The sequence below is a fragment of the Berghia stephanieae genome, chromosome 3, assembly GCF_034508935.2.
Source record: "Berghia stephanieae isolate SIO BIC M18660-M18661 chromosome 3, UCSD_Bste_1.3, whole genome shotgun sequence".
Lineage (NCBI taxonomy): Eukaryota > Metazoa > Mollusca > Gastropoda > Nudibranchia > Aeolidiidae > Berghia > Berghia stephanieae.
The window spans coordinates 76,482,802-76,507,032 of NC_088362.1; the positions used below are offsets into that span (position 1 = coordinate 76,482,802).

The following is a 24,231-nucleotide window of genomic DNA, read 5'->3' on the forward strand; positions in this document are numbered from 1 at the left end:
AAAAGTGCAGATATCAACTGCTCAGGCTGTTTGGGCTTTTTTTTTTTAATTCACATTCCGACAACACACAATACAATTATAGTAAAACAAAAATCTGAAATAAAGAGAATTATGATATTTTGTTTTGCTTCGTTGGGTTTTTTTTGTTTGTTTTTGTTTGTTTGTTTGTTTGTTTTGTTCTTTGTTATTTTTTACCTGATTGTTATTTTATTTGGGTTTTCTTTTTTGTGCATATCAATAATCAAGACAAATTACTCTTACTCGCTCAAATTATGAATTTTGTAAATTTTAATGACCTTTGTAAAATTAAAATATGATTTTAGAGTAATGACATGGCCAATACAGAAGCCATATATAAAACGAATGATATTATATTTAAATATGGCAGTGTTATATTAAATTAAAGTTTTAAAAATAAAGTTACAAAAAAGACTTGAGCATTTATATAGAGCAATATCCACCAAACGTGCTCAAAACGCTTCACAAGAGGGCCCTAACCAACAGCAACACTTAACATATAGGACGAGACAATGGCGCCTGTTTGACGATTTACATCTATTTTTTTATTTTGCATAGACAACGCTGTTAATGGCCATGTACTCATTTTACACTGAGTACAATGAGAGAATGTGAGTAGAGAGCCTTTTTCAAGGACTCAACTATGCGCTGCTCAGAGTGAAACGCGAGACATGGACCTTCGGACTCGTCCGAAGGCCAGTGTCATACCATTTGACCACATAGACACAATACTAAAAAAAAAGTATGAGAGAAATGTAAAGCAGTTACGAAACCCTGAGCACTTACATGATAAGGAAAAAATGAATAATTTCACAATCAGAATAATTTCACGTCAGAAATGGATATACCATCGGGGGGGAAAAAAACAACTTATGGTCAGAATTGTTGGTTACAACTCTACAGGTCCTTCCTCTATGTTATTTAAAAATTAAATCTATTGAACTTAACACCAAGATTGAGTATTTCTATAATGAAAGAAGGTTCATAATTACATTGTTTTCTAATTTCTCTCTCTAAAAATCTACTATTAATTCTGAAAGATTTTTTTTTTATAAAAAGAAAATGATTTTCAAACAATGATATTCATCAAAACCACCATACTTCAATCATTTCAAGTTGTTAATCTGACTAACGGTGCCGTCAATTTTTTGTAAAAAAAATAAAGGTAATTTTTAATTATTAAAAGAAGAATTTTAAATTACAATGTATTTCCTACAATTAAAATAAATATTTTGCAAGTAGTATAATATAATATGTAATGATAGTGAATTCAAAATTGTCTTTTACTCCGAGGTCCGTGGTAATGAGGAAGGACACACAATCTGCGTTTATGCCTGAAAAAGAACAAAATTGAAGGATTTAGTCGTTTAAGTTTGTTTGAATCTTCTCCGTGAAATGGGCAAAGGAGAGACCACCATCTCACATGGCCTTTGATATGCTCAATCGTAAGTTATATTACTTCATTGGTTTCAGACTACTTTCATTGTCTGCAAAACAGTTCTTGACTGGTTTTAGTCCTACATGTCAAACATATCTTAAATATTTTTGACGGTGCGTCAACATCTTCAAAAAGAAACATATTATTTGGTGTACCCTAACGTTTCGTCTCGAGTACAGAGCCGTTTGCGTGTTAAATGTATGCAGGTGGTGTTAACTTTCGTATATTAAATCTAAGATATGCATTGTGTAAATGAAGACTACATTAGGCACGTACAGAGATGGATGTCTTAAACGAGCATAATCAGAGAATTAATTTAACATTGGCTCTACATATAGACCCAAATATGAATTGTCATTATGCAAGGCTTATACTACTATTTCTCCTACAAAGTTATAAATATTGGGGTTGTCTTAGAAGGTAATTTGTCAATGGTTAATGACATGTATAGATCAGAGCAAGTATTGTTTCTACTCCGTAAAATGTCACTCCAAAACTATATTAATTATCAATAGAGGCATGTAGTAAGTAACATCTTAAATATTTTCGAAACTAAACTATTTCCCCGTCCATTTATTATCACTGGAAATAGAATTCTAAGAAAAATGAAAAGACTATGTCCACATACTTATAAAGCAATTGCGCTGACTGCCAATTCAACAACAGCAACCTCTATTTTCAATGGCGTTGCTGGTAAGGCGCCAATTGCAAGATAACTAGTTCTACTACTACTACTACTACTACTACTACTACTACTACTACTGCTACTGCTACTACTACTACTACTACTACTACTACTACTACTACTACTACTACTACTACTACTACTAACTACTACTCGCCACTTCTTCTTCTTATTCTTCTACTACTACTACTACTAATACTACTACTACTACTACTATACTACTACTACTACTACTACTATTACTACTACTACTACTACTTACTACTACTTCTACTACTACTACTACTATCTACTACTACTACTACTATACTACTACTACTACTACTACTACTACTACTACTACTACTACTACTACTACTACTACTACTACTACTACTATATACTACTACTTCTACTACTACTACTACACTACTATAATAAATACTACTCTACTCCACTACTACTACTACTACTACTACTACTACTACTACTACTACTACTACTACTATCTACTACTACTACTACTACTAACTACTACTACTACTACTACTACTATACTATACTATACTACTACACTACTACTACTACTACTACTACTACTACTACTACTACTACTACTACTACTACTACTACTACTACTACTACCAAGAGGAGAAGTTTGTTGTATATATTGTAGAACTTTAGGCATTATTGAATTGTCACCATAATTTACCCTGCAGGTGAATAATACACGGTGTCAAGAGAAAAGGCGAGGTCCTGAAAAAACACACGTCGACTGATTCTGTCTGTCGAAAGACGTGGTTTGTTTGAAATACCGTCAAGGTAAAGAAAAAACTTAGTATCTCTATAGTTCAAAGCGTATTCAATGCGTTTTTTATTATTGACACATTTCAGGTTTGAATAACTCGAGATCTATGTAAGAAACGTTTTTTGCCACATGTGCAAAATTTATTCAAGTTTTGATTGATATAAGTTTTAACACTATACGCCCTTTGGTAGCTGAGCTATGACGTTATCAGTAGAAAAGTGGAATTTTGACATAAATCGTAATTTATATTGGCTTTGTTCGACATGATTTTCGAAAGTTTATTTCATTTAACATATCAATCTAAGTCTAAGGATATCAACTTGGAACATTGAATTGACACTGTAAAATTCTTTTGTGTATGACGTCATCACTAATTGTACTGATGATTAAGAGATCACTTTGAGGTTTGACGCAATGATGGAAACCCTTGGTGACAGCAGTTTATATATTTTTTAAAACCCACAGAGATGGCAAATGGCTGAAAACAATAAGAAAACTATGGTATGCCTATGGTTTTATGAAACTGGATCAATAACTTGTGTGAGGAGGAAATTTACGCAACAATTCGAAAAAAAAAAGCCCCAGCTAGGAAAACAATTCTAGCCTGGTATAACAATTTAAAAACAACAAGTTCAGTCACCTGAGCAGTACCAAGAGGAAGAAAGCTCCTCTTAGCAGGCGTAACCGATTAAATCCGGACACTACTCGATGAAACACCAAGGCAGTCATTGTCATTGAGGCTGGCTACAAGATAAGTCACTGAGCCTGTAAGCGTGTCTTCAGTCCACAAAATAGCCCGGAAAAAAAGCATGGTCTATTCCCGTATAAACCTCGTCTTGTGCATGTTTTGGAAGGACATTATTTTAACAGCACGAGTTGATTTTGCACAAGCAGTTTCTTGACAGACAACTCACTGAAAACATTGCCTTCTCAGTTGAAGCAACCGTTTACGTGTCCGGGCATGTAGAAAAATACAATGTTCGATATCCAGATGAAGTTATCGAGTGTCGTCGCAACACACCATAAGTCAATGTCTAATGTGCACTGAACAGGGAGAGAGTGGTCGGTCCTTTCTGTTTTGACGACATGATAGTGACAGCAACAACTGTCTTGTCATGTTATAATCAAACGACGTTCTTTAAGTTTATGATCTTTAACCTAACATCTTTTCCCAACAGGATGGATCTCCCACTCACTGGAGTTTAAATCTGAGGAAATGTTTAAATAAACAGTTCCCAAACCAAAAAATCGGTCAAGATGGTCCAATTTCCTGGCCCCCAGATCCCTGATCCAACCCCAATTGACTTTTTTTTTTACGGGGATATGTGAAGAGCAGAGTTTTTAGAACCACCGTGAGAGATATGCGTTATCTGAAGACAAAATAAGAGAAGCCATTCGCTCGGTCACAATTACTCCTGCTGCAAAAGACGTGGGACGAACTGGAGAGACGCTTGCGGGTCGTCATTCAAAATGGTTAAAGAACGAACGAATCAAAATGGTGGTGGTCACGTGGAGATTTAAATTGGACAATTGCGCAAACACAAAATTTCAAATAAGACATCAGAAGAAAAAAAAAAATTTAATAAATTTGAGATTGATATTAATATGTTGAAAACCATATTGATGTCGTCGCAGCTGTTCTTGAGTTATTCAAACCTGAATAAATGTGTAAATGATTCAAAACAATCACCGAAATTACGATTTATTTCAAAATTTCCCTTTTCTACTCATGACATCATAACTCATCTACCAAAGGACGCACAGTGTTAAAACTTATACCAATCAAAACTTAAACAAATTCTGCATCTATGGTAAAAAAAAAAACAACAAAAAACGTTTGATGAAATTTTACATAGCTTTCAAACCTTAAATGTGTCAATAATATAATAATAATAATAATAATAATAATAATAATAATAATAATAATAATAATAATAATAATAATAATATAATAATGACAATAATAATAATAATAATAATAATAATAATAATAATAATAATAATAATAATAATAATAATAATAATAATAATAATAATAATAATAATAACAACAACAAAAACAATAATAATAATTTATTGTATGATTAATTCTATACAAAAAGATGATTCTTTTGTCGAAAGTCGCAGTTTGTTTGAAGCATCGTCAATGTATAGGAAAAACTCATTGTCTCTATAATTTAAAGCGTATAATATAATTAATTTCTATACAAAAATATTATTAGCGACAAGCTTTGCTAGAAATATGTTAGTACCATGCAGTGGTAAACAAAACAGAATATAAGAAACATTTGCAAAACCCAAGTCCAAATCAACCGAAGAAAAAAGTGAGAAACTATTGCCACTATCCTCTAAACTCCAAAGGACTCTGACAATAAGTAACCTCCACCTTTCGTGTTTGATACTCCAGCCTAGCACTAGCATACGCCTCTAACAAATAACCTCCACCCTTCGTTTTTGATATCCCAGCTTAGCAAAAGTCTCTGACAAATGACCTCCACTCTTCGTGTTTGATACCCCAGTCTACCATAAGCACCTGACAAATGACCTCCACTCTTCGTGTTTGATACCCCAGCCTACCATAAGCACCTGACAAATGACCTCCACTCTTCGTGTTTGATACCCCAGCCTACCATAAGCACCTGGCAAAAATAGCCTCCACCCTTCGTGTTTGATACCCCAGCCTACCATAAGCACCTGGCAAATAACCTCCACCCTTCGTCTTTGATCCCCCAGCCTACCATAAGCACCTGGCAAATAACCTCCACCCTTCGTCTTTGATCCCCCAGCCTACCATAAGCACCTGGCAAATAACCTCCACCCATTCGTGTTTGATACCTCAGCCTACCATAAGCACCTGGCAAATAACCTCCACCCATTCGTGTTTGATACCCCAGCCTACCATAAGCACCTGACAAATGACATCCACCCTTCGTGTTTGATCCCCCAGCCTACCATAAGCACCTGGCAAATAACCTCCACCCTTCGTCTTTGATCCCCCAGCCTACCATAAGCACCTGGCAAATAACCTCCACCCATTCGTGTTTGATACCCCAGCCTACCATAAGCACCTGGCAAATAACCTCCACTCTTCGTGTTTGATACCCCAGCCTACCATAAGCACCTGACAAATGACATCCACCCTTCGTGTTTGATCCCCCAGCCTACCATAAGCACCTGGCAAATAATCTCCACCCTTCGTGTTTGATACCCCAGCCTACCATAAGCACCTGACAAATGACATCCACCCTTCGTGTTTGATCCCCCAGCCTACCATAAGCACCTGGCAAATAACCTCCACCCTTCGTGTTTGATACCCCAGCCTACCTTAAGCACCTGGCAAATAACATCCACCCTTCGTGTTTGATACCCCAGCCTACCATAAGCACCTGGCAAATAACCTCCACCCTTCGTCTTTGATCCCCCAGCCTACCATAAGCACCTGGCAAATAACATCCACCCTTCGTGTTTGATACCCCCAGCCTACCATAAGCACCTGACAAATGACCTCCACCCTTCGTGTTTGATACCCCAGCCTACCATAAGCACCTGGCAAATAACCTCCACCCTTCGTGTTTGATCCCCCAGCCTACCATAAGCACCTGGCAAATAACCTCCACCCTTCGTGTTTGATCCCCCAGCCTTTGGCCTTCTGAGTGTTATATGTAAATATTAATCTATAATAAGCTGTGGATAATAAACAGTATCGAGCTAAAATGACAATTTTAGTTCAAAAGAGATACCAAGTGACTTGATTATAATTTATCAATTTTTTTAAACGTCATCGCTTGTTCTAGTTTTCACTGATGTCAAATCGCCTGTGTTGATCGAGTAGAAACTCGCAATGCCGTTTATTACAACGTAGTTAAGCAAAACATGCACAATTGTGAATAAGGCGTACAAAAAGCAAAGCCACAAGATTGGGGGAGGGGGGAGGGGAAGGCAGACCATATTTTACTACAAACCTTTGAATCATAGGTGGGTGTTCTCATCCTGAGAGGCAAAAACAAAAACCGAAAACCGTTATACTAACTGATATCAGTTCTCACATACCATTGAAGTTGAATTATCCCCACTTTGATTTGACTTTGGACTTATAAAAAAATGACTGGAATAAATTTATCCTTGAGAATGAATTCCACGTACAGACTTGACATCTGAAATCCTTATCATAATATTATAAGTATTTGAAATGAGGCGCAAGGTTCTGAGTATTAGTATGAATGAAAATGACGAGGATATAATATACACTAATGTCATTATATCTATGGGCCCTGGTAGACATGAGTAAAGCATAGAGTTCACACATTGTGCTCAATGTTAAAAGTAAAAGGGTTATATTCCGGTTACTTACCATATCCAGTGTACCCTAGTGGTTGTGCTTCATGATCATTATTGATATCAATGGAAATACAATGCCAGACCCAATTCCTTTTTTGATATTAAACACAAAATTACAACATCCTAACTTTAAATAAATATTACAAATTAGTGACAACATTAATGGAGTAAGCGACACATCTTCTCCGCTTTGAACGGTCGTCATATTGTCCGTTTCACGCTTTGGAAACCGGGATAAACTCCGGCTCCATGGGCCGAATGGCTCTGAATGACTAGTTTTTTCCACTACTCTAAGCATCACTTTAAGCATTTTAATTTTTAGATTATCGAGCTGACCAGCTAAGAAACTGACCTTCATCAAAGCGTCAATCTTTTTGCAAATGCCTTCACCGAGGGCCTGATCCACTTTGGTGAAATTCCCGATGGCTCTCTTTTGGATGAATTCTTGGGCGTGCATCATATGACCTGCGATGTTCTGAACCAGCCGATCACGAGCATTTTGATCTAAAACCTGGGCAGAGAGAGGAAAGAATAAATGAATAGAGGCATGTACAAGTTTGTCGTTATCCAATCACGTATTGTGACCCACCTTCTCAAAACGATATTATATTGGAGGCAGGCGACGAGGGGGGGGGGGGGGGGGGGATAGATACTTAAAATTGAATTTATAGGGGGAAAATGATTCTAATTTGGTTGAATTGTATTTGCTGTATTGAAGTGATGAGTGTAAATGCATGAAGTGCGAGTAAACATAAAGTTTCACTTTTTAAAAAATTGTTTCACCAGCAAGTCCACTTTTCAACACATGTTTCTCCCCGACATAAAATCGATTTGAAAAAGTGGGTCACTCTTAAAATAGACACTGAAGATCATTACATAGTCATCACTTGAGAATATTGATGCTATGCGTTTAGTTAAAATGCTAACTACATCCGCCAGCCGGGAATAGGGACCAACACACAAAACTATGTGTAATCTTAAATGTTTATAGTCTGATCGATATAATTTAGTAAGAACAAATCATTAAAATGGTTGGTGAAAAATAATAACAACGAGCTAAGTGATGTCAATTTCGTTCCTTCTATATCAATTATCCGTGTTTTCATAGACGACCATGAAAGATCAAATAAGATCCAGCAATATTTAAAATGCGATTAAATAAATAAATGAATAAATAAATAAATAAATAACATAAAATGAGCCGTTTGCAGACGGTAGATCAAATATTATTTGCGTCCATCGAGTTTACCTCTTTATAAAAGGTTCGAGCCTGGCTAAAATTGTCCTCGTCGGCAGTTTCGTAGCGCCGGGCCTCGGTTTCCTTGATAATGATGGGTTGTTCATTCACCAGCTCTGCCTCATTGGGACCTCCGAAACTGTTGGGGAAGTAGTTGGGTGCTCCAGCTGTCATAACGACACAGAACATAATCTCGCACACTAACATTAAAGTTAAAGGTTTTATCTATTCATTTATTTATGCAAGTGGAGAACCTCCAATATTGCAGAGAAATAAAGGCTTTTACGAACAGGCACTCGCCTATTATAATTATTATACTACTGTGTATTGTGGAAATTGATCTAGATCGAGACAAATCGTTTGAGCCACCAACGATAAAATCGGTCTGGTAATAAAGTCTGAAGGTGCGCTCAAATGAATCTGACAACAGGGTAGCCAGATGGCGATTCCCAATGCCAAGGTCAAATTAAGGACCTATCATTATGTCCTAGCAGATATTCTATATCACCATTTGAGTCAACGGGTAGAATTACCCTTAATTTTGAAAAAGGCTTTGCAAGTTACTCGAATATCAGTCTGTAAATGATAGTTTTATCGTTTGCAGATTTGCCAGGTATTATGTGATCGTTGGCAAATGTTTAACATGGTTAACCCCCAACCCTTAAACAAAACAAAAAAATAGGTTTGGTTTTTATTTCATATGGCGCCTTCAAACCTGCGACGCATTTCCTCTGAGAAGTTTACACATCGAGTTAACGAACTTGAAAACATTTTTGTTTAGAATGGACTCTTTTTTTTTTGGCACAAAACATACACAAGTTTACCAAAAATCATCACGCGAGGTTGTTTTGTAATTTGCATATCACGTCTCATTTATTGTAGTACGCATATACCACGAGATAAAGATCTGATAAAAAGTTTGTATGAAACAATCAACCAACCTAAAAAATCACCTTGCCTCGATTGGGAGGTAGGCATCTTTTTGGGGATTTTTTTTTCTTGTATTTTTCTTTCTTGCTTTGTCTAGCACTGTTTCAAACACACTTTTCAGATCTTTATTTTACACCTATGCCTGTTCCTTAAGCGAGATGGAGGAGGCAGTGCGTCTCTAGATTGGCAGGCAGTCCCAAAATGCACGGATCACCAATGTTAACTAGTATTGATGCATTGCGTTTATTTAGAAAACTCGTAACATCCGCCAACTTTATGTATCGTCCCAACACACAAAACTATGTGTACCCTTAAACGTTTATAGTCTGATTAATACTGTTTAGAGAGAGCTACTCAAAACATTGCTGGTTAACAACAATAATTAAGACCCGAGTGACGTCGATTTCGTTACATCTATAGATAGAATGAAGTTTTATCACTCAGGCCTTTGTTATTGTTTTTCGCCATCCTCGTTTATGAGCAATTCTCACTGAACTGTATTATCCAGACTATAAACGTTCATGGTTACACATAGTTTTGTGTGTTGGTCCGTTATACTGTGCATATTGTCGAGAAGGTTACCTGTGTCGAGAACTGACCGATAACCACCACAGGAACTTGCCTTTCACCGGAAGCAAACAGCCAACAGACCCTGAGCATCACTCACAGTTTTAACATAGACGACTGCAAAAATGCATTGTGTCATCAGATGTTGCGATGCAATTCCTTCACTAGTGTGTCAATATAGATAGTATGCAGATGACGTCACTCAGGCCTTTGTTATTGTTTTTGCCATCAGCGTTTGTGAGTTGTTCTCACTAAACTGTATTAACCAGACTATAAAAGTTCATGGTTACACAGAGTTTGTGTGTTGGTCCGTTATACTTCCGGATGGCAATGTTGTGAACTCCTTGGCCAAGCGCATTTTATCTATACACAGTGTATTGTGATAAGAACTCACTAACTGTGGGACTGGCCTATGTGTCAATACGCTTCAACAGTCGTAACGTCACTCCCTCGTAATGACGCATGGTAACTTAGTAACTGGCTCTAAACTATCGGAACAATGAAATATTTCTCCGACGAGCATAAAAGCGTATCCAGAGGAAAAAAACAATATAAATCTGATCATGTTTTGACTTTTACACATTCTGATCACAAGACATATGAAAAGTTCTAGCCAGCATGAAGAATAAAAAGTACCGATTTTCTTTGTTTAGAACCACGATTGCCTCCGTTGCTGGGCGACGTGACATCAGAATATCGAATCCAATACTCTTCAACAGTCGTAACGTCACTTCCTTCCTAATGACGCATGGTAACTTAGTAACACTGGCTCTAAACTATCGGATCAATGGCGGACGCCCGTATGAAATATTTCCCCGGCGAGCATAAAAGCGTATCCAGAGGGAAAAAAACATAAATTTGATCATGTTTTGAGTTTTACACATTCTGATCACAAGGCATATGAAAAGTTCTAGCCAGCATGAAGAATACAAAGTAATGATTTTCTTTGTTTAGAACCAAGATGGCCGCCGTGCCGGGCGGCGTGACATCAGACTACTGAATCCAATTGGTGGTGCCGCCGGTGCCGGGCGGCGTGACATCAGACCACTGAATCCAATTGGATTCAGTAGTCTGATGTCACGCCGCCCGGCAACGGCGGCCATCTTGGTTCTAAACAAAGAAAATCATTACTTTTTATTCTTCATGCTGGCTAGAACTTTTTATATGCCTAGTGATCAGGATGTGTAAAAGTCAAAACATGATCAAATTTATGTTTTTTTCCCCTCTGAATACGCTTTTATGCTCGCCGGGGAAATATTTCATACGGGCGTCCGCCATTGTTCCGATAGTTTAGAGCCAGTGGTACTAAGTTACCATGCATCATAATGAATGAAGTGACGTTACGACTGTTGAAGAGTATTGGTATCTACTAAAGGTAATTGAAAAATTAAGGAATGTTTCCCAGTCCTGTTCGTTGGCTGGAAATAGTCAAGGGACGGAACGTAATAAATGGCATGAAATATTCTGATTGGTTAATGCAGGAATGTATTTGTATGGGCTCCTCGTCTGAAGGTACGGTTTCTCATGTTTATTAAGTGGTGATGAAGATGATATACAGAATGTTCGGTTGTAAGACCCTGTTTCTATGCAGTATTAATGCTACATTACCTTGGTTGTCGTTGACACACTGAGGTCCGTCTCTCTGGTAGTTTAAGACCGTAGATCTGTAAGGACAGTTGACGGGGATCTGGAGGTAGTTGGTGCCCAAGCGGTGTCGGTGGGTGTCGGAATAAGAGAACAGACGGCCCTGAGAATGTCAATAAATTTATTGGTGATCAGTATTAATAATTGGTCAATGGCTCGAGGGATCGAGTGAGCATCCGACTAAAAATGTATATATTTGTAGGTCTTATCATATGCTTATACAAAAGCACAATAAAGTTTACTTGACATCAAGCAGTAATTAATTATTGAATGTGTATTGAATATATATAATCGTTTTTCATACCTATAATGGTAAGAAAGAGACGAGCTCAATTCCACTACAGCTAACCAAAACGATTTATTTATCTATTTATTGAGTGAGTGATAAAATCGATTGGTTGACTGGTTGATTGACTGAATCATGTAGAGATTGGTTGGTTAAATTTTAATAGATTGATTGATGGATTAATTGAGTTGTTTATTGATTTATTTATTTATCTATTTATCGATTGATTGATTGATTGAGTAACTTGTTGATTACTCGATTGATTGATTGATTGATTAATTGATTGAGTTACCTGTTGATAACATGATTGATTGTCCGATTGATTGTTTGTTTGGTTTCACTGATTGAGTAGCCTATTGATTGCTCGATTGATTGCTCTATTAACTGATTGGTTGATTGATTGATTGATTGAGCAACCTGTTGATCGATTGATCGATTGTTTGATTGATTGGTTTATTGATGGATTGAATGAGTAACCTGTTGATTGATTGATTGATTGATTGATTGATTGATTGATTGATTGATTGATTGATTGATTGATTGATTGATTGAGTTGCCTGTTGATTGGTCGATCGATTGATCGATTGTTTGAGTGGTTGATTGATTGATTAATTGACCACACCTGTAACATCTTGTCAGGACTGGCCTCAATGCCGGGCACCATGTGGGCAGGAGAGAAGGCAATTTGCTCAATCTCAGCAAAATAGTTCATGGGGTTCTTGTCCAGAGTCATCTTGCCCACGGGGATCAAGGGGAAATCCTTCTGGGACCAAACCTGGAATTGAGGTGGGGGGGAGGGGGCGGGGGAGGGGGGATAGAGTGTCAGGAACTCAATGCGTTGTCAAAAAGATTCAAACTGGGATTGGCATGGATATGTATGTAGGTACGACGTTTTATAATATTTGATGAAAGATGCTGTGACCGAGAGGCTTTAATTCTGTGTAGTAAAATACGATTTAAATAAAATAACAAAGCAATATATTATGTGGCTTGTCCTATTCTCTCTCTCTCTCTCTCTCTCTCACTCTCTCTCTCTCTCTCATTCTCTCACTCTCTTCCCCCCCCCTCTCTCTCTCTCTCTCTCTCTCTCTCTCTCTCTCAAACACACAGACACACACACTCTTTCATTATTTCTTTATTTCTCTCCATCCATTAATCTATATGTTTATCTAGTTATATATCTATCCATATTTCTTTCTATTAAATCGTTTTTTATACAAATGTGATACTAAGAGTGCTCGACATGTCGACAATAACACTGAAGCAAAGTAAGGAATATCATGTTAAATTCCTTAATATCTGTTTATTACCTATTTCCCTATCTGTCCATCAGCTTATCTTTTTATTTACCTATCTATCTAACTATCTTTCCATCCATCTATCTATCTTTCTGTCTGTCTATCTCTTTATGTATCCATCTACCCATCTATCTCGACACTCTCTCTCTCTCTCTCTCTCTCTCTCTCTCTCTCTCTCTCTCTCTCTCTCTCTCTCTCTCTCTCTCTCTCTATGTATATATAATATATATATATATATATATATATATATATATATATATATATATATATATATCTTTCCGTCTATCTATCTATCTCCCACATCTCCCTCCAACTGCATCTGATTACATACTATGCATAATGAGACTGTGCCAAAAGGTCGTTTCCATAACATTCGCCACTAAAATTGTCGTATACTAAATTATTTTGAAAAACTAAGAAAGAAATTCGTTTTAATCAATTTCTCTGATTATTAGCTTTGTACACACTTTTTGATACTTTAAAAACTTATATTTATAATTTTGATGCGAGATCCTCAAATTTTGGATTATTTTTCAACCAAGAGAAACTGATGGAAACGATTTTTGTTCTTAGTTTTTCAAAATAATTCAGTATTTTTTTTCTTCTCGGGAAGGTCACGAAGACGACCTTTTGGAGCCAAATATTCTAACTCTCCTATTTTTAAACTCCCTCCTTACCGACAATTTTCAGGATTTTTCCCGAAATGTCATAACAAATGTGACGATTTTCCTTTGGTTGGTACGGAGAGGGTTAAATTAATCGAACTTGTTAAAAAGACTGTCGGCGTCAATCATTGCTGCCCATCATCCCGAAAATCGCAACCGACCCCCTCCTTCCCCCCCCCCCTTCCCCCACTGCTACCACTCACCTTGGTGAGGTCAAAGGGATTCCATTTTTTCTTTTCGGCGTCTTCCACAGTCATAACCTGGATGTAAAGTGTCCAGGAAGGGTCGTTGTTGTTAGCAATGGCGTTGTACAAGTCACGGATCGCATAGTCAGGGTCTTGGCCAGCTAGGCGATCAGCCTCGTCAGCTGGAAGGTTTTTGATGCCTTGGTTTGTCTAGAAAAAGGTACAAAAACAAATTATGTGACCAAGCACGTCCATCTAGTATTATAAATGATCCAACTTTATAAATTAAGTATAATGACGTTTAACCAGTTAACTGCCATACTCTGCAAAAACACGTATTTAAAACTTTGGCCAGAAAACTTGTCCTTCAAATATCGATCGATTTAAATGACCCTCGCGAGGACTCAGGTTAGAGAGTTTTGACCAAGATGAGTGTCATTTAAATCAATCGATATTCGAAGGACGAGTTTTTTGGTCAAATTTTTAAATACGTGCCTTTCTAGAGCACGACAGTTAACTGGTTAATAAACAAAATCCACTCCAAATCAATTGTGTCATTACTTTTGGCTCACATTTTATCATTAAGATTTGGATTAAATTTTAAGCACCAAGATAATCTCGACAATAATACCATATTCAAACGATTGGTCACAAATGTATGTCTGAAAGATAGAAATTCAACTTAGTAAGCAGAGATGAGAGGCATTAAACTGAAGTTGTGGAAGACCCAATACCATACAAAGCAAAAATAGAATAATACGAGAGAAAAAAGCATACCGATATTGTTTATTTTAGCATTGTGAGTGACTTCGCAGGAAGGCAAACACTGCAAAAGGAGGAGCCATAATCAGCTTACCTTCAAATGAAACTTGCAATAGAATTCCTCATCCTTGTGGTTGACCAGTTTGAATGTGTGACTTCCGTAGCCATTCATATGTCGGAATCCATCAGGCGTGCCCCGGTCTCCGAACAGGAACATGACCTGGTGCGTTGTCTCGGGGCGGAGGGAGATGAAGTCCCAGAATGCATCAGGATCCTTACAATGAGTGGCTGGGTTTCTCTTCTGAGTGTGGATGAAACTTGGAAACTGGGGACCCAGTGGAGAAGATTTTGAAAAATAAATATAGCTGTCACCATATGCATTTTGTTGGAATCCACAATAAAGACGAGAGAGAGAGAGAGAGAGAGAGAGAGAGAGAGAGAGAGAGAGAGAGAGAGAGAGAGAGAGAGAGAGAGAGAGAGAGAGTGGGGGGGGGGGGGGGGGGTAGGGAGGGAGGGAGGGAGGGAGGGAGGCCGCGGGAATTCTGGATGAGAGATTTAGCTGGAGTTAGATATTGGATTGCTCCTAAGTATACCATGGACAGACGATGTGATTAACAAAACAAAAAAATGCATTGGAAATGATTCAGTACAATCGAGAGATAAGTGAAACTGAACTGAAAGCGAAGGTTAGATATTTTGGACGTAAAATTCTTATGTCGGTGAAAAAAAGCCTTAAAGGACTTGCTGATTTTAAATCAGATGTTGAGTTGGAGGTGTGGGTCCAGTAGAAGGAAGAACCTTGTCTGGACGCCGGTTTGGATCATTCTTGGTCTGGCTACTCATCTTCAGCTGTTCCAGCAGGAATTGATCTAGGCTGGTATCACCTTCAGGGTCATGGCAGCGCACAAGCTCCTGTACGACGGCAACGTGATGATCCTTCAATAACGCCAGGAAATACTGGATTTCCTCAAACCGCCTCTTAACTGGACATGGCAGAACTGCATCAAATATGTGCAGATGGAAACTTGGAAACAGTGATACCTGCCAGAAATGTCAGGCAGCCCCAGAGACCAGCAATCACATCGTCCTCCACTGTCCAGTCACTAAACTTGAAGGTGGCTACGAAACCATCCTTAGGGCGGAGGAAGACTTTAGAAGCTGGGTTGACGAAATACATTTGGAGGTGTAGCCATACGCTACTAATAATCAGATGTTATTAAGAAAATATACATCATTATTTTTCAAATTATTACTTTTATATTTTGTTGTCATTGTTACTTGCAGTTGTGTATAAAAGATACATGCATTATATGTATTTTTACCGACAATAAATAATTTATTCAATTCAATCCAATGAAAAGATAACAATGCTACAGCGTGAAGTGCAAGTAAAGAAAATGCGGAGCTGCTGAAGAAGACAGAGGATTGATATTGTCAAAGTATGGAGTGACTGCTGAATGGCTCAACATCTTCATGGCCAATCACAAGAAGAGGTGACATTCCATTATCTGCGACCAGAGAAGCAACTTAAATTGTTGTCAAATATTGGAAAGCCATAGGAGTTGGATGGCTCGTCAGGGAGGAAACTGATTGGTGATCTATGTCCAACTTCGATGAATAACAGAAGATAGATAGATAGATAGATTGATAGATAGATAGATAGATAGATAGATAGATAGATAGATAGATAGATAGATAGATAGATAGATAGAGTGAGAGTGAGGGAGAGAGAGAGAGAGAGAGAGAGAGAGAGAGAGAGAGAGAGAGAGACAGACAGAGGAAGGGTAAGAAAGAGAGGTATAATTTGTGAGCTCCGCCTAAAAACGGTACTATATTGTTAAGGTTTAGATAGTGATAATTGAATTTAAACTGAAGACAAGATTATGCCGTGTGCCAATGTTTATGTGTTTATGTGTGTGTGTGTGTGTGTGTGTGTGTGTATGTGTGTGTAGGCGTGAACGTGTGTGTGTATGTGTGCGTGTGTGTGGGTTTGTTATTGAGAAGTTTTAATATAAATTTTCAAAAGAAAAATGTTAGATCTCTGACCATTTCAATTTCATATTTAGTTGTCGTCATTTGATTCACTTCAACACAATACCAGATTGAAGCTGTAGGTCACATTTACAAAATGTCAGAATTTTCTTTCAGTTGGTGTTGGAAAATATACAAAAATACTGTAATGAAGAAGGGGAAAACCGTAATACACGCCTTCCTAGAAAGAAACAAAAAGATACTAGTAATAGATATGTTTCTAATTAAACTATGACCGAACCAAGGTAACAACAATAATTTAGAAGGCCTTGTCGTGATCGATGAGATTTTAGATGATGATAATGATGATGATGACGACGACGATGGTGACGACGAAGAGGAAGATTTGACTATGACGTCATCAATAAATGTACCAAAATATCGTATTATACAGCTCACCAAGATAGGATCCCTGATAAAGAAGATGGGCGTGTTGTTCCCCACCAAGTCCCAGTTTCCTTCCTGGGTGTAAAACTTGACAGCGAAACCCCGGGGATCGCGGGCTGTGTCGGCCGATCCGTTTTCACCACCTAGAGAAAGTGTAAGTATATAATTTTACAACATAGATGGTATTACGTTGAACTCGAAGAAATTATTATTATCATTATTGAAGAAGAGATATTCCGAGTCCTCGTTCAAAAAGAACCAAGCAGTAACATCACAACTCAACACTGTACACGTTGTTGAAACAAACATTGGGTTGGCAGCTCTGCTGTCAATTGATTCAATGCATTAAAGTAAAGCAGTCACTTGTTCTTTCCATCGGATGATCTTTAACGTGTATGGTGTGTTAGAGGGAGTTCAGTGAGATCGAATCACTCAAATGCGGTCTAACAACGATTACAAAGAGCCGACTGACGTCAACTTCATTCCATCTAATCGCCCCTATATGGCAGCCTAAATTGGATTCTATAGTCTGATGTCACGTCGCCCAGCAACGGCGGCCATCGTGGTTCTAAACAAAGAAAATCGGTACTTTTTATTCTTCATGCTGGCTAGAACATCATATGTCATGTGATCGGAATGTATAAAAATCAAAACATGATCATATTCATAATGTTTTTTTCCTCTGGATACACGTTTATGCTCGTCGGAGAAATATTTCATAAGGGCGTCCGCCATTGTTCCGATAGTTTAGAGCTAGTTACTAAGTTACCATGCGTCATTACGAGGGAAGTAACGTTACGACTGTTGAAGCGTATTGCCTCCTGTGTTAAAATTGTGAGTGACGCTCAAGATCTGTGGACTGTGGGGCTGATTCTTAGCTGTAGTTAACTTATAACCTGACCTTGACCAAAAAAAATACGTCAAGAGACATATTATGTTTGGCAACAAAAGAAAACAGATCGTGAGTTGTATTCAATAGTTCAACCAATGGAATTACTTCTTTCCTTGTGCACTACTAACGACAACTCTCACTTGACGGTGCAAAAACCTTTTTTTAAAAATGACGTCAAACTATAAGTCCTGGTGGGTTCCAGTGTCAGGCTATAGATAGTTCGAAGATGACGTCACTCAGGCCTTTGTTATTGTTTTTGCCATCCGCGTTTGTGAGTTGTTCTCACTAAAATGTATTAACCAGACTATAAAAGTTCATGGTTACACAGAGTTTGTGTGTTGGTCCGTTATACTTCCGGATGGCAATGTTGTGAACTCCTTGGCCAAGCGCATTCTATCTATAAGTTAACGGTGGGTACGGGCGATTGCTTGGGTGGCAGGCAAGTACTTAAGAAGGCCTTGTCGGCATTTCATAATATCCCGAAAGGTCTAAGTTAGTGCCGCGCTGAAGACCGGTCTAGACCGCGGTCCGACGGTCTTTTAGCTGTGAACCGAAGACCGGTCCCATAGGGGAAGATCGGCGGCGGTCCTCACTTCTTATCACCTTTCAACTAGTGCGGGGCGGTCCTTGCAAGGACCACGGTCCTACGGTCTCGCGCCATAGCCTACTACTTCCCCAGCGCAGGGTTGCCAGATTATTTTTCAACAAAATGCCAGGGGAAGACTCAAAAAATGCCAAAACACTCAAAAAGATGCCAAAGCCTGTTGACTCCCACCCCCACTAAGAAAACTACTCACTTTTGATAGACAATTTACTATCATATCCTGGTGGCTTGCGTGTTTTCTTTTCTTTTTCTTTTTTTTTTTTTTTTTTTTGTTTTTTTTTTTTTTTTTTTTTGAATTATACTAAATCTGCCGTACAGCGACAAAACCCCGTATAATGGCAAAACGTGATTTTACAGGAGAGCCGAAAAACTTTTCAAATTTTACTTCAACTGTTTACAATAACTATGCGGAGAATTGATGCAAATTTGGTATCAATCGAAAGTTCTTTTTTTATTATATCCCATTTGATGTATAAAAATAGAAAATAGAAACCTGTACTATTCGAAAATCTGAATTTACTGTTATACGGGGTTTTGTCACTGCATCGGTATCCGATTGGAGTGGTGCAAACACCGTATCTCACATTATACGGGGTTTTGTCGTTGCATCATGACGCGTGCTATACCGTATCTCGGCGTTTGCCCTATATTTTTATATATTGGGAACCGAGTGTTACATCGAGTCTTTCAAATTTATTTACTACTGATAATATTTTGTATGAAGTAAGAAGACGGAGAGTAGAGAAGGAAGGAGAGGGGGGGGTGAGGAGAAGAAGAAGAAGAAGAAAGAAGAAAGAAGAAGAAGAGAAGAGAGGGAGGGGAGGAGAGGAGGAGGAAAGAGAGGAAGAGAAAAGAAGAAGAAGAAGAGAAGAAGAAGAAGGAGAAGAAGAAGAAGAGAAGAAGAAGAGAAGAGGAAGAAGAAGAAGGGGGGAAGAAGAAGAGAGAGAAGAAGAAGAAGAAGAAGAAGAAGAAGAAGAAGAAGAAGAAGAAGAAAAGGAGAAGAAGAGAGAAGAAGAAGAAGAAGAAGAAGAGAAGAAGAGAAGAAGAAGAAGAAGAAGAAGAGAGAAGAAGAAGAAGAAGAAGAAGAAGAAGAAGAAGAAGGAAGAAGAAGAAGAAGAAGAAGAAGAAGAAGAAGAAGAAGAAAAGAAGAAGAAGAAGAAGAGAAGAAGAAGAAGAAGAAGAAAGAAGAGAAGAAAAAGGAAGAAGGAGGAGAAGAAGAGGAGAAGAAGAAGAAAAGAAGAAGAAGAAGAAAGAAGAAGAAGGAGGAAGAGGGGAAGAGGAGGAAGGAAGGAAAGAGAAGAAAGAAGAAGAAGAGAAGAAGAAGAAGAAGAAGAGAGAGAAAAGAAGAAGAGAAGAGAAGAAGAAGAAGAAGAAGAAGAAGAAGAAGAAGAAGAAGAAGAAGAAGAAGAAAAGGAAGAGAGAGAAAGAAAAAGAAAAAGGGAGGAGAGAGAAGAAGAAGAAGGAGAGAAGAAGAAAGAAGAAGAAGAAGAAGAAGAAGAAGAAGAAGAAGAAGAAGAAAAAAGAAGAAGAAGAAGAAGAAGAAGAAAAGAAGAAGAAGAAGAAGAAGAAGAAGAAGAAGAAGAGAAGAAGAAGAAGAAGAAAAGAAGAAAGAGAAGAAGAAGAAGAAGAAGAAGAAGAAAGAAGAAGAAGAAGAAGAAGAAGAAGAAGAAGAAGAAGAAGAAAGAAGAAGAAGAAGAAGAAGAAGAAAGAAGAAGAAGAGAAGAAGAAGAAGAAAGAAGAAGAAGAAAGAAGAACAAAGGGAAAAGGAGGAGGGTGAGGAAGAGGAGGACAAGGAGGAGGAGGGGAGAAGAAGAAAAGAAGAAGAAGGAGAAGAAAGGAAGATGAGATATGGAGGAAGTGGAGGAGGACGAGGAGGAGGAGGAGGAGAGAGAAAAAGAAGAAGAAAGAAGAAAAGAGAAGAGAAGAAGAAGAAGAGAAGAAGAAGAAGAAGAAGAGACAAGGAGGAGGTTAGGAAGAGAGGACACGAGAGGAGGGAGAAGAAGAAAGGAAGAAGGAGATTTGGAGAAGTGGAGGAGGACAAGGGAGGACGAGAGGAGGAGGAGATGACGAAGAGTAGAAGAAGAAGAAGAGAAGGAAGGAGAGAAAGAGGAGGATGGTGAAGAAGAGGAGAGACAAGGAGAGGAGGGGAGAAGAAGAAAAGAAGAAGAAGGAGAAGAAAGGAAGAAGGAGATTTGGAGGAAGTGGAGGAGGACAAGGAGGGAGGAGGAGGAGGAGGAGGAGGAGGAGGAGGAGGAGGAGGAGGAGTGATGAAGAAGAAGTAGAAGAAGAAAAGGAGGAGAGAAAGAGGGGGATGGTGAAGAAGAAGAGGAGGAGAAGGGAGAAGAAAGAAGAAGAAGAAGAGAAGAAGAAGAAGAAGAAGAAGAAGAAGAGAGAGGAGGAGGAGAGAAGAAGTAGAAGGAGAGGAAGAGGGTGAGGAAAAGGAGGAGGAGGGGAGAAGAAGAAAAAGAAGAGAAGAAGAAGGGAAGAGAAAGAGGAGGAGGAGGTCAGGGACGAAGAAGAGGAGGAGGAGGAGGTGAGGGATAAAGAAAATGAAGGAGAAGAATGAAAAGAAGATGTTTATGATCGACCTGTATTAAGCTAATGAAGAATTTACAATTATACGGTACTCCACGGCCGGTTATACAACGACAAAACCCCGTATCGAGGCAATGCAACGACAAAACCCCGTATAACTGGACTTACGGGGTTTTGTCGCTGCATCAGCTGATTGAAATAGCAACATACGGTGTTTTTAAAATGTTTAACTTTTTTATTTTTAAGAATTGCCTCGTAATATTTTGTGAGTGGATGCAGGGTGTCATTCTGATCACAATGGTATAAAAATGTCTGTTTGACCCAATTTCGAAGATACGGGGTTTTGTCGTTGTACGGCAGAAATTTCCTGTTGGGGTAATTATTTACCTACTGACTACTAAGTGGAGTGCTAAACCACTACACCACGGTTGGATTTTAAGAATGAAAAAGAAATGTGAAGATGTTTGTTTTTACGCGTTTAGAAATAATTAAGAAAAGGTGTCATTTGAAGTATAATATACAAGAAAAGAAAATGCCAAATGAAAATGCCAAATGCCAAATGATTTTTCTAATGCCAAACGGTTTTCAAAAATGCCAGATTTTTGGAATCTGGCATTTAAAATGCCAAACTGGCAACCCTGCCCCAGCGATTCGTTGCTTCGGTTGCCTATCTTCCACCAATCACCACCCATCCCACTTAATTAATCGCACCCACCCCCCTTTGCCATACACTAAACGACACAGACGACCATACAGGCAGACGACAACCAACCTCCACTCCGCAAACCGCCCTTTCGTGTGTGAGATGGGGGGAACAGGAGGCGCACGCCTTGGACGATTCCATTATACGGGGTAAATTTCAAAATTTACTACACCATAATGATCGCAATGACAATGATCTATGGTGAAGGCATGACCCCTCTTCTCTAATGGGTTATTGTTTGAAATGTATGTGACTACAAAAGATGTGTGTGTTTGTGTGTGTGTGTGTGTGTGTGTCGAACCTAGCAAGTAGCAAATCCGATTTTTTGTTTTCTTTTGTCCATCTCTTGTCACCACTCCTTTCTATCGCAGTGTTGTCATTTAAAATAATACAATAATATTAAAATTTCGTTGGTGTTTTTACTAATCAAATAATATGAGTTTCATTAGTTTCTTCCTTCCAAAAAACCCAGTTATAACGTCTGAATTTTAAAAAAGTCCAATAGAATATTTGGGGACCCCGATAGCTCAGTTGATAGAGCACTCTCTTTATACGCAAAGGGCCAGAGATCGATCCCGGGTGCAGTCGATTTTTTTCTGAATTCCTGTCTACTCAGCAATGAATGGGTAGCTGAGTTTGTTAGATCTGGCGAAAAGTCACCATCGACCCCTCTTATTACCTCATCCACCCCCTCTTATTATAACTTCACGTCTCTCTCTTACTCTTCAATGCTCGCTGCCCTCTAATGTGTGTGTGTGTGTGGCGGGGGGGGGGGGGGGGGGGGGGTAGGAGTTGCGTGTGTGTATCAACGCCACAAACAACTCGATCAACGCCTTGGGCGATGCCATTATCTCCGTTAATGGGGATAAATTTCAAATTTTATTAAATTATCGAAGTAACAATGAAGTACGGTGAGCAAATAAAGAAGGCATCACCCCTCTTCTCTAATTAGGTTACAATTTGAAATGAGTGTGACTACTCCGTGTGTTTTACTCCTGTAGACCACGGTTTTCATCGTGTAGCGGTCTTTAACGGTTCAAGAATGAACGATCCCATGGTCTCAAAGGTCAAACCGGTTCGAATTTCCAACAGTCTCTCAGGAATGTTCAATGTCGAAAAGGACCGGTCCTTGCGGTCTTCATTTCCCAAGGACCGTAGGACCGTGGTCCTTAAGCTTGCCAAGGACCGCCCCGCACTAGTCTAAGTCATGAAAATGGACCATCGGTTTACCCAACGTGAAAAGACGGAATCATGTCAGATTGGTTTATATATATATATATATATATATATATATATATATATATATATATATATATATATATATATATATATATATATATATTTATATTATATATATATATATATATATTGAAAATCTAATTTACTGTCAAAATATAAGAAGACGTAGGTTAATTTCATTCGTTTTTTTTTAATGTCAAGAATGACTTCAGTTTGTTAAGCGAGAGAAAGCATTAATTTGATAACCTAATCATGTTGAATTTAATTAGATGTACTTTTTTAGATCTGGTTTAACCCGAATTGAGGCGCCTCACAATATTGTAATGCTGTACGTGTGTTAAAACGTCGTGAAAAAATGCTCACACATTCATAATTCCATATCCGTGAAACTTTCACAATGACTATATCAATTTGTATGAAACCGGATAGACACTGCTGAGAAGTGCCACTCCTTACGTTGCTTGCTAATCAAATATTGACATTCGAACTGTCGTGAAGCATTGTTTTATAGATAGTATGCAGATGACGTCACTCAGGCCTTTGTTATTGTTTTTGCCATCCGCGTTTGTGAGTTGTTCTCACTAAACTGTATTAACCTGACTATAAACGTTCATGGTTACACAGAGTTTGTGTGTTGATCCTTTATACTTCCGGATGGCAATGTTGTGAACTCCTTGGCCAAGCGCATTCTATCTATAGCATGGTGGATTTAGTGAGCGGTCAATTAACAAGATCTCGTCCAATAGGTTTGATAATAGAAAGACAAAAGAATGAAAATACGCCATGTTTTCACTCACCAACAGTCGAAAATCTAACAGCCAGCGGAGTCTTCTTGCCCAGTCGCGAGAACACTTCGGCCTTGCAATATTTGGTGATGTCATGCGTCACTTCAAAACGACCAAAGGCGCCTGTAGAAAGAAAGAGGTAAATTTGTATGATACTGAAAAGTAGGAAGAGATCGATGGATATCGAAAGAGAACACAAATGTGATGTTAAAACA

The 24,231-nt window shown here is 38.3% G+C and overlaps 1 protein-coding gene across 4 annotated transcripts in view; it reads right to left on the minus strand.

The window, feature by feature from the left end:
• Window positions 1–270: 270 nt before the first annotated feature.
• Window positions 271–24,231, minus strand: part of LOC144968483 (catalase-like) — a 41,158-nt gene continuing 17,197 nt past the window's right edge. For 2 of the 4 annotated variants that reach the window (XM_078906905.1, XM_078906907.1), the window contains exons 4-13: window positions 24,029–24,139; window positions 17,271–17,401; window positions 14,935–15,165; window positions 14,097–14,288; window positions 12,553–12,705; window positions 11,609–11,747; window positions 8,516–8,670; window positions 7,619–7,777; window positions 6,891–6,918; window positions 271–1,352 (exon numbers count right to left, since the gene is read on the minus strand). In XM_078906905.1, coding sequence (XP_078763031.1) covers window positions 6,898–6,918; window positions 7,619–7,777; window positions 8,516–8,670; window positions 11,609–11,747; window positions 12,553–12,705; window positions 14,097–14,288; window positions 14,935–15,165; window positions 17,271–17,401; window positions 24,029–24,139 — 1,292 coding nt within the window. In that variant the 3' untranslated portion in view covers window positions 271–1,352; window positions 6,891–6,897. The remainder of the gene's footprint in view (window positions 1,353–6,890; window positions 6,919–7,618; window positions 7,778–8,515; window positions 8,671–11,608; window positions 11,748–12,552; window positions 12,706–14,096; window positions 14,289–14,934; window positions 15,166–17,270; window positions 17,402–24,028; window positions 24,140–24,231) is intronic. The other 2 variants (XM_078906906.1, XM_078906908.1) reach the window with 1 other exon arrangement.